This window comes from Salvelinus sp. IW2-2015, unplaced genomic scaffold (assembly GCF_002910315.2).
Source record: "Salvelinus sp. IW2-2015 unplaced genomic scaffold, ASM291031v2 Un_scaffold1997, whole genome shotgun sequence".
Lineage (NCBI taxonomy): Eukaryota > Metazoa > Chordata > Actinopteri > Salmoniformes > Salmonidae > Salvelinus > Salvelinus sp. IW2-2015.
In genome coordinates, this window is record NW_019943347.1 from 81,644 (window position 1) to 93,128 (window position 11,485).

Below are 11,485 nucleotides of genomic sequence, written 5' to 3' on the forward strand. Positions count from 1 at the left end.
CTTCTATAAGGACGCATCATGACAGGGCTTTATCGTTGGTTCTTCTATAAGGACGCATCATGACAGGGCTTTATCGTTGGGTCTTTCTATAAGGATGCATCATGACAGGGCTTTATCGTTGGTTCTTCTATAAGGATGCATCATGACGGGGCTTTATCGTTGGGTCTTTCTATAAGGATGCATCATGACGGGGCTTTATCGTTGGGTCTTTCTATAAGGACGCATCATGACAGGGCTTTATCGTTGGGTCTTTCTGTCAGAATGAGAAATAAGTGAATGCATTATCCTCAGGCATGTTGACCAGGCCAGGGACCAATCCTCTCCATCTCTGATTGACCTACGACCCAGACCATACATGAACACACACACACTTGTTTGTTTATATTGGAGAATGAAATATAAAGTAATATATAATCATTTAATATGGCATTTGTTGTGTCTTGTCTTCCAGATGGATTGTAGATATGGAAGGAGCCACGGGCACACTCTATGAAGGAGAGAAATTTCAGTTGCTTTTCAAATTCAGTGGTCGGTATCCTTTCGATTCACCTCAGGTAAGTAGCTAGCCTAGCGCCTCTTCATTGAGTACTGTAGCTACTAGCTCGCTAGCTAGCTTAGCACCTCCTCGTTGTTGAGTACTGTTGCTACTAGCTAGCCTTGCGCCACCGCGTTGATGAGTACTGTTGCTACTAGCTAGCCTTGCGCCACCTCGTTGATGAGTACTGTAGCTACTGGCTAGCCTATCACCTCCTCGTTGATGAGTACTGTTGCTACTAGCTAGCCTTGCGCCACCTCATTGATGAGTACTGTAGCTACTGGCTAGCCTAGCGCCACCTCGTTGATGAGTACTGTAGCTACTAGCTAGCCTAGCGCTGCCTCATTGAGTCCTGGTGTTACGAGCTAGTCTAGCGCCTCCTCATTTAGTACTATAGCTACCAGCTAGCCTAGCGGCTCCTCATTGAGTACTATAGCTACTAGCTAGCCTAGCGCCTCCTCATTGAGTACTATAGCTACTAGCTAGCCTAGCGGCTCCTCATTGATGAATAGTACTGTATAGCTTAGTAACTATTGAATCAGCAAGCTAGGACACTGTCAAGATCCATCCATGCTCTGTGAGTACGCTGAGTGGGCATGTTGCTTAGTAACAGGTCATTTATCAAACTGAATGAAGAGGGTGGATATCATTCTGTAAGGTAGAGAGGGTTCCAGTCTACTGGTCTGAAGAGGGTAGATATCATTCTGTAAGGCAGAGATTCCAGTCTACAGCGCTATTTTAAACACATAGCATATCTTCCACATTTTTTAAAGACAATAATTGCTTCAATTACACCAGAGGTATGCCCTTCAACTGAATATTTTAAAATGTCACAGAAGACGTGATGAGAATATTTTTGTTGCTAATGGCAGCCTGCAGTACCCTGGACAGYCTTCAACTTGAGTTATTCAATCAGAGGGGGAACACTGAGCTAGCATGCAACGTCACTTCCTAGCGTAGCTTAAACTGTGCATGTTATGTCTCCGTGACACGCCATCTTAACCGACTTCCTTTGGCTTCAATGCGCTCTTGAGTCTTCACATAGAAGTGAATGATGTCACGTGATCCATGGCTTTGTCCATTCATATATACAGTCATTGGCTACGCACATACCAGTCGACGCTCTAGCTCTGGTCCAATGCGTTATATTAGTACGTTTGTATCAAAGTGGTCAAAGTTGGGAGATCTAGCTAGCTAGCTATGTGTTGGGGATGGTTTGAGTTTTGATCATTGTTTAATACAATGTTAATGACAAAATCAATACAACCAAGAAACTACTGTTGATTTAGCTGTCACCTGCTAGCTAGAAATACTAACGTTAGCTAGCTAGCTAGAAATACTAACGTTAGCTAGCTAGCTAGAAATACTAACGTTAGCTAGCTAGCTAGAAATACTAACGAAGCAACTATGCAAGCAATCCCAGAGGCCTGGAGGCAGAACGGTCACTAATGGGCTGACCCCTACTTCTTCTTGGTTCGGCTGGTGTAGGTAGTAGTGGAGCTTGGAACACGGTGGCCGGTTTTCTTACATTTTCACCTTCGCCCTTGGTTTCTTCACTGTTGCACAAGCGGCGGTGCGAGCTCACCCTCTCACTCGGCTCTCTCTCTTCTTTCAAGTAGTGGGTACATTACACTTTACAGTCTACCTTACAACTGCTGCCGTCATCGGTTTGGTGTGCACATCTTTTAACACTCCTCTTCTTCTTTAGTAGTGGACAGCTCCATCACTCACACTCCCTCTCTTCTTTAGTTGTGGTGATACACTACATCACCACACTTCCCGTTCTCTCCTTTAGTGTGGTTGGCACTTACCATTTCACCCCTACACTCCTCTCTTCTTTAGTTGTGGACACTGACATCACCGACACTCCCTCTCTTCTTTAAGTTGTGGACACTACATCACTTGGACCCACGACTCCCTCTCTTTCAATTAGTATGTTGTGCCTTCGGAGCATTCGGTTTGACGAAGCCAGTTGCGCTACGGGGCCCGCCCGCCGTCCGGACGGCTATCGCAAGCAGCCCAGCAGGTCCCTGCCTAGCCCTGCAAGTTTTCCAACCCATTCTGTGCCGAAAATTGTGGATTACGATCGAATCGATACTCACGCAGACTGACAGACTGTCTCATTCTTTTTTGGTCAACTTGATTGGTATGATTTACTATCGGTTAGATTTGTGTATGCGTTTAATGCGCATATATTTTGTTTTTGTCCAGTGGTTCTTCTGCTTGCACCTCCACACTCCCTCGCCCTCTCTTTTTTTTTCTCTTTTTCTATGGTTTAGTTCGGCAGCAGTTCTTTACCCACCTCGTCCGCACTCCCTTTGTTCTTTCTCTCCACGCCCACGTGGGCTGCCGCACTTCGTGGCGGTGTGTGTTGTTTGCCCCGCTGTCTTCTTTGTTCTGTTTCCCGTGTTTTGATCCGTGTGGTCAGAATTTGGCCTTGCCATGCCCATTCGGCCACCCTCCCTTCTCTCTTAATCGCTTGTTTCTTTTTTTCCTATCTGCTATTGTTAGGTACCTTCTTGCAGTTTTTCGTTTGCGCCCTGTATTTGTCTCTGTGCACCCTTTGCAGAACGACTCACACTCGGCTTCCAGTCCATCTACCCTCGTTTTGTGTTTCTGTTCAGCTCTGGCGTCTTACTCTTTTTTACGCCCCCTTGTTTTTCCTCAGCCCCTGAGTCCTGAACTAACACACACGTTTTGCGCCGCTGCGTTTACACAGTCTCCCCAGTTGGGCTGTCATTCTGCAGCCTCCGTGGGTTTTCCCTCGTTTACTCCCCCCGTGTCTCAGTTGTGTGGTTACCGGTCTTTCCTTCTGGTTTGCCTGGTTTGGCTGTCGTGTTCCCTGCTCTCTTCTTTACGTTGTGGTATGTGCTGTGAAACTATATGACTGTGTCTGTATCACTCCGAGTCAGCTTCCGGCGGTGGCTCCTCGGACGCTGGCCGCCATCGCCGACTGCAGTTGTTTTCTTAGTAAGTGGTGTCCTGGTGACCCTCTCAACAGGCATAGTCGTGTCTGATTATGTGCCCTCCCATCCATTTTTTTTGTCCATGTGGTCCCCGGTGTAGCCTTACGTGACCCTGCTTCATTCCGGGCTTCCCCCCCAAACGCGTTCAGCTCATCCCCCATACCTACCATTCGCGCCGCACAGTCGAATCACGTAGGGGGCTAAATCCTATCCCGGGCGTCCGTCCCGCGTCTGTGCGGGGGCGCTTAGTGAGGTCCTCTGTGTCGGCTTCGTGCTGCGTGTCCCGGGTCAGTCGCAGCGCCGTCCCGGGGGGGTGCGACTGACGGTACAGTCTGGTAGCATATTTGCCTGAATGTTTCCGGGTCTATGGCTTGGGTGCCGCTGTTTCTCGCGCGCTTTGGCTTAGCGCTATTGTGCGTTACTAGCTGGTCCCGCTGCTGCTGGCACTACGAGTAGAGCCATTATCCTCGGGTGTCTGAGGTCTTTTTTTTGGCCACCCCATTTTATTTTTTCACTTTCTTTGGGGGCACCACCTTCTGACCCCCGGCCTGGTCTCAGGGTCTGGATAGAGCAGGCAGTTGCCTCGGTGCTGTATGGGCGTTCGCCTACCTCTTTGTGTTTTGTGTCGGCAAGAACTGATGACAGACTTGCCTACGAGGTCCTCACGTGTATGCAATTAACGATATGGTTCAGGATGTCTCGCGAGATGGATGCCATGCTTGCATCAGACTTTGAAAATCTGCGGACCATTTGCACCCTTTTTCACAGTTCTAGGGGGAAATAGGTTTTGTCGTGCCTCTTCCTGACTGTTCTTTGTGTGCTTTGGCATGTTAGTTTGTCTGGTGATGTGGTTACAGGCACTCATGAGCTCTCCAGCTTCCATGCTCCTCTGAGCCTTTGTGAATTGTAGCTATAGGTGGTGGTGGTGGTGCATCGAGGTTTCTTTTACTTTGGTCCAATACATCTCCTTTGTTTGAATCCCGTATGAAGGGGGAGGTTTGTTGTCCTGGACATGACCGCGGCGGTTTCTGTCCCTCCTCCGGCTGTTCGTTGGTTGGCTTCTCGGTTAACCCCTGTTGTGGCCCGTTGGCACTTCTGCTGGTGTTTGGAAAGTCGGTGCTGACCTGCAGTCCTGACGTGACCAGGGAGTCCAGTAGGGGCCTGAGAGCCGCGGACGCCGTGTTGGGTCGGCGTGGCAAGATGTGTTGTCCTCCCTTGCACATTGGGGGCGGGGCCTTGTCGAAGTCAGGAATCAGTTGCGAAGGTAGGTGGTTTAGATTTACTGCGTTTAGTTCATGTAAAAGTTAATAATGAGCGTATGGTGTTGAATACTGACAATGAAGTGTATACGTCAGTGATAAGCATTTCTCCAATAGGTGTTTATAAATTTATTGCTAAAGGGTAGTTGTGGATGCTGATATGAGACGTTGCATTATTCTTGTTTGGGAGTAGGGGATTATGGGACAAATTTTGGAGATGGGTTAAGGGTTTTACTGAGATAATGGTGTTGGTGAGATGACAAAGACTTTTCAAAGTATTCATGGCTAAAGACATGAGTGCTACGGGTCGGATATACTATAATTTAGGGCTATGTGCTTTTAGTTGGATGTATAGTCGTTGGGACACAGGGATTAAAAATACGGTGGTCTGCTTTCTTCTCAGGAAGCGTGAGAAAAATAGTCGCTGTAAATAGTCCATCTCTTATTTTAGTGTATGCCTTGGACAATATACAGAAAGAACGTGGTCGGCCCCGACAAACTTCTGTCACCCTCATCCCTTTCTTTTTGGTTCAGATCCACGAGCCTATTGCACACACTTACGGATTCGACGCGCACGTTGACACGGAACGCATTTCTCTCGGCGGTCTGCACTTTCATCTTTCGTCTTTTGGCCATCTATACCGCATTGTTTGTATATGTTCAGACTACTCTGTTTGTGTTGCATAGGGTGTGTTTCATTGTCTTTCCTAGATGTTGATAACTGATAGCTGATTCCGTCTGGTTTTTCTGAATGAAAATGAATCGGTCCCCGCCTATCGGAGCACTCTGCGGGTGAGTGCGCTTTCCCCCACGGTGTCATAGGACGGCTGCGTGCGCACCAGGAAGGCGCGTCCCATCGTGGCCGCCGCCTCTTGCCTGCTTGCGTGCAGCTTCATGGTCGCCTAGCGCCGCACCGTCCATGGCGCCACACGGTTCGGCACAGCAGCGTGGGCCAGGTGCTGAGGCCCAGCGGACGCGACGAGGCGCGCCATGACGCACCGGGTCGCAGGACGGTGCCACCCTGGTTGTATTCAACGTCCCCTTTTGCAGTGTAAACTTGCCTACTTTGGTATTTGCACCTAGAAGACATTCTGTTCGCTCTCCCTTGTCTCTCCTATGCAATCACATTTTTTGATGCGTGTGGGTCCACTGGTGAATTTTTTATGGCTAACAGGTGACATTGTCGACTCCGCCTGTTCGCGACCGTGGTTGCCCAAGAACCCTTGTAAATGCAAAATCCTAAACACTGCGGATTCCCTGCAGCGTTATGGTCTGTCGTGGTCGGGTTGGAAGGGAAGAAGTTGGGACGGATCAATAATCTGGTCTGCGGGAAATAGCACGGTACGAGGCGAGAGCGGCTGAGGGCGGGGCAGAGAGGACGCATCCGTCGTCTGCCTATCCCCGTGGCTCGTCCGGGTGGCGGGGGAGAGGCGTGGGAAGGTGTTCCTGTGAAGCAGCTGGGGGCGGAGACGTAAATGAGAGCTGCTAACCAGCCCCGCCGACGGAGGCAGCACCTGCTAGACCCGACTTGCATTACAACCATCGTTCACCAGGATGTGGGGACTCTAACTGTACTGAATTGGGTGGGCGCTTAAACGAATCTTCCCCCGGATGTCGGTCAGTTTACTTGGGCAAAAATTCACTTTAACTCCCCCACCTTAAACCATTCGGACGGAGAACATGGCCAGATCTAGACCCTGGTTAAGTTCAAGTTTTAGGGGGACTTTCTTTAAACACCAAAAACGGTATGGAATAGGGAAAGATCACTAGGCCCAGCGCAAGTACGTCAAATGCAGCCTGGCTTCAGGTAGTTTTTGCTTTTCTCCTACCTGTTAGGTGGGGATAGGGATTTGGTACTGTCTCGCTTCTGGTTCGGGGTACCTCACTGCCCCGCTACATACAGTCTAGCTGATACCATAAACTAGGTCTGGGGGTTGAACCGATGAGATTGCGTATCACGTCTTTCGATCGATTAGTGTGTCCTCCGTTGGGCTGGAGGAGTCCCGCCGCTGCGCCCTCGGGGGTTGCTGGAAACCCTGCCTCTTCGGCTTCCACTGAAGCGGCCAACGAGCAAGTTGATTGGAGGGGTCTTCGGCCGTCCTCGTGGGCTGCTGTTCTCCGTTCCATGCGTGACATGTGTAGTGTCAATTTTTCCTCGCGACCCAGAACCAGGCTGGATACTGGGGATAATGAACAGTGAGCTAAAGGGACGAGCCAGGAGGCTTTGTTGGCAGAGCCCTATGCCAGTATGTAAAATGTGTATATGGAAATGGAAATGATGGCATTCAGGAGCACAAGCCACACTGCTGTCGTTCAGTCCGATTAGTTCCTTTACATACCATGATTGTGGGCATCCAGGTACAAGATGGCACTTCTTACTGCCGCACATGCCGATTAAGCCATCCCGACGCTTTGCTGTATTGTGAGCTGGTGTGGCTGTAATTAGTGTCGATAGGTGCGGTAGCTTTCGATCCTCGAAGTGCCTCGTCACCTGTCGCTTATCTTTGTCAGAATCGGTTGTCGCTGTTTAATCCGGGACAGGTACTTGCTGCAGGGTTATATAAAATCCCTGGCGAGTGTCGGAATACAATTCGTGCCTTACCGCGTGTGCATAGCTATGAGTTCATCAGGAAGTGTATATGGAGTGATTGTTGGTCTTCTTCCCTGTGTCGCCCTCCCTCCGAATCTTCTCTTCCCTGGTTTGTGTGTGACTCAGTAGATAACAGCCGCTGGGTGTACGCTGGCGAAGTCGCCTCATTAGTACGTGCGATGCAACAGCGTTGGGGTGGCATAGGAGCTGCTGTGCCAGCACTGTGTGTGCTGGCGCCATGTAATAAGGGGCAAATAGATACGTTCTGCGTAGCGCAGACTCTGCGCATTTAATAGACCTCAGTGTGGAAAGCTTCGACTGGATAAGTTTATTGATAGACATCAGCAAACCGCTTGTAAGTGGTCTTGTGCTCTGCCATCTGGTAAGGCAAATCAAGACCCGCGTCTTCGGACTCGCTAGTTGCTGATGATCTGGCTTAATTGGCAGGTTCTACGCAGAGCTTACGATCATCGGACTTACAAAAGGGAACAAGCCGAAAGACCCCTCATGCTGTCTCCTCCGGCGCTGGCTTGTTGGTATGTGCCATAGACCACACTATTTGCTTACTAGGCCGGGGCCCTGGTTGCGTTTTCCGGTTTTGCTTGTGCTCTTGTGGATCGCTCTTTGTGTTTTGCTGCCCTTGTTCCTTTCTGCTCCAATCCATGCTGCGTTTTTTGCACTTGTCACGTTCTTCTTCTGGCCGGTTTGGTCGGCTCGTCGATTTTCCTCACAGAACGCTTATCCGTAGGTTGCTGACGTACGCAGCATGCCCAACTGTGAGCTCCTTGTGCGCCCGCCCCTCCGTAGCACCCGTGCTCACTTTCTTTGTCATCAGGACGCTTCCCGCTCTGTCTTCAACTCGAAGAGACTCAGGTCAAGCTCGGAGATGTTCGCATATTTACGAGTTGTTGCCGCTGGTCTCCATCCCTAGAGTCACTCGACCCTTCCTCTGGAACGCCCACTCTCTGACTACATTCCTTTGCTATATCCTGTGCTCTAGCGGTCGTAGAGTATTGATGCACATCGGGCATCGCAATCTGTGCTAACTCGCAGTCTTCACACTGCCTGTACTGCTCCATCGCTGGCACAACCGCAGGATCTATCGTATAGCGCTTACTGCTTTATTAGAATCCTGCTGCTCTCCGATCTGATCGTCGTATCACGCTTCTAGCATTCAACACCATAGTACCCTCCCCCAAAGCCTCCACTTACAGATTAAGCGCTTGGGCCATGCCTCAATTAAGTCCGTGAACCCCGCCCTTGTGCACTGGCGTTAACCCGTGGGAGCCTTCCGCTGTGCAGGGCTTCTTTGGTGGACCTGCACTCCGAGAGGTTGGTTGACAGGGCGGGTGCTCGCGATGGCGCGGTCTCGGTTCCTCCTCGTTAGCCCTTGCTGCACTCTGCTACACTGCAGCACGACCGGGGGTCTGGTGTGGTGCTCTTCTGTGCTGCTCGTGGTCTCCTCACGCGTGTGGGGCACGTCCGCCCTCCCTTCTGTCTCTGAACCAATGTTCATCAAAGTGTGTGTGCTACAAGGACCATCGCACAATACCATCATTAGGCGTCTGCTACTCAGAGGCAGGTGATGATAGGGACAGTCCGTGTGATGCAGGGAGCACGCTGAGGGCCTCTGGGAGGTGTGGGTCCGCTATTGCGGGCCTGATATTGGGCACGCGCCCCTGGCGAATCGAACTGCGCTCCACTTTAATAATGTTTACGCATACTGATCTTACTCATTTCTTTCTATATTCGTATAGCCTACTGTTTATTTATATTCTATTAGCCGTATTCTAGTGGACATGGAGTGAGCGGCACAGCAGCTGGTAGCGGCGCATTTCGCTTTCTGAGTGTTTAACTTCACCTCTACTCCTCACCATTTCCTTAGGATATTCCATTCCAGATCCTTGACCCGTCGTGACGTGGTCGAATGTTTCAGCTCCGATGTTGTATTTGCTCGCGGCTGTGCGTTATACTTTGAGCATGTGGTCCAGACTAGATCATCCCGCGTTCCGTCATTACGCTGACAATCTGCTACAAATCGCGTCAGGACTTATTGGTGGTATGCATGTCTTGATGGTTGGTGTCTAGTGTATGGCTACTCGTACATGCTCGGTGGTGTTGTGAGCGGTGTATGTCGAGTTCCCATATACCCCGGGTACTTGATTCTGCGTAGATTTTTCGTGATCGGTGTTCTTCACGCGAGGCATCCGGATGTGCCGTCGCTCCCTCGTTGTAGTCCGTGTTCGGTCGTTGACACTTGTTAATGACACTTGCTATAGCGAGGCAACAGAAGACTGTATGCGAGATGTCAATATCTGGGATGTACCCGACGGGTTTTGGCACGTTTATCGCCGCAAATCTTCGGTCTCTGCCACTATTGTTCGCTAGATTACGAACCGTGCTTTGTTCCTTTGTGGGCGTTTCCACTTCTGTGTTCTTTCTATTATGGGCTACAGTCGTACTCTTTTTCGACGTTATTTTTACTGTTCTGTGTGAGACTTCCATTGGTGAATACAGACACAGCGCTGCGTGCCATGGTCTGAGGTTTACATCATATTTTGGTCAGAAACTGCAGGAAATCATGTAAACAAAACATCAACACAACTATTGGTTCATTTCTTGATATCAGTTGTCCGTTCTCAATTACTTGTTTGTTGGTCTGTCTTCATATTCAATGATGCTCGTTTCCTTGTTACTCAATGCTCTAGGTGGTTCTGATATCTATTCCCTTTCATTATCACTTTTATTGCTCCTGTTCTCAATATTGTAGCAGTGTTTGTGCTTCCTGTAACCCAGAGTACTCTACTGTTGTTCCTTTCTTGCGCCAGGCCAGCTCCAGCAGATTACCACTCGTGCTGCCTAGTGTGCTTTGTTATGCTGACACTGTCCTATATAGTCTTTAGGGTCTAGCAGTCTGATTAGCTCCAGTTCCAGCTCGTACTGTCTATGCTTTTTAGCAGCGTTGCATCTTGTCGGGTCTTCCTGGCCTCTTCTAGTTGGCCAGCTCTGCAGCCTCTTAGATCGCCGTCCCGCTCTATTGCCGTCCGCCGTTCCCATCCGGCCTGTTTTTCCCAGTTGCGTCCCGTGATAGTACTGTTTACCCTCCCCTCTTGATTGCTCCCCATCCTCTTAGTGGGTCTTTATATGCACGCTTAAACCGTCAGCGAGTTCTTCCCCCGGTTGAGTCATGACTATCCGATCAGAGTAGCTTAACACTGTTTTTTGACGCAACAAATCTATATCTCCCGTTTTAGCTTAACTTTTCAGACTCACCTGCTTCATAGTCAGATACTGGTAGCATTGCGTTATGGTTGTTTTCCGTTTGATCAGCCATGATGGCCTCCGTTTCTTTCTCATATTGCACTCGTCCTCAAGGCTTACTAGGATTTAGCATAGATTGTGGTCTTGCCTTTGGCTTCTTGTGGCCAGTTTGCTTCAGGTGCCCTTTCTAGCTATCTTATGTTCGTTCCTTAGTCGTCCCAGGCTTACATCACCTGGCCATTGAAGCATATGTGCCCTAGCTTCCGTCCTTGGCTTCTCGTTTTTCCACTCTATTTGGTAACTCAAGTTCATATTGTCACTTTAGCTCGTTTAGACTGACACTGTATCGGGTAGCTCCTTCTGATATTTCTAGCTTAGCTAGCTACATTATGACCTACAGCTGCTCGGCTCCCGGCTCAGGTAGTATCTAACTCTGTGGCGCACCTGATCGTTCACGCTACCATCGTCTCTTAGTGAGTTCTGTCTTTAGCGATTATGCCTAGGCGCGCTAATACTGGCGGAAGAGGAATATGGGAGGTAATTCTGCTAGCGTCTTGAGAGTCCTTAGCTCGCTTCTGCTGCCAGACCGCGGTTAGTTCCATCATTCTTGCTTTGAGGAATTTGAATGTCTCCTAGCCCTAGTACCCAGGTTTACGTTTCCAGCTAATAATTTGCGCCTTTTTGTCTCCACCCATGTCGATTAAGCTAGATGTTTCTGGAATACTATGGAAGCGGTCTTGTGGTTTGTATTCCTACTATGCTTTTCTTTTGAGTTTATGGGCTCAGCTAATAGAATGGCTTAACCTGTATAGGTATTTCTAGCTAGCGTGCCTAACTGTTAGTATTTCTAGCTAGTAGCTAACGTTGTAAATTA

At 49.3% G+C, this 11,485-nt stretch overlaps 1 protein-coding gene across 1 annotated transcript in view; it reads left to right on the forward strand.

Annotated features, from left to right (window-relative positions):
* Nucleotides 1–11,485, forward strand: part of LOC112072669 (probable ubiquitin-conjugating enzyme E2 W-B) — a 45,758-nt gene that overhangs the window by 20,758 nt on the left and 13,515 nt on the right. Inside the window, exon 3 of the mRNA XM_024140056.2 lies at nt 452–554. Coding sequence (XP_023995824.1) covers nt 452–554 — 103 coding nt within the window. The remainder of the gene's footprint in view (nt 1–451; nt 555–11,485) is intronic.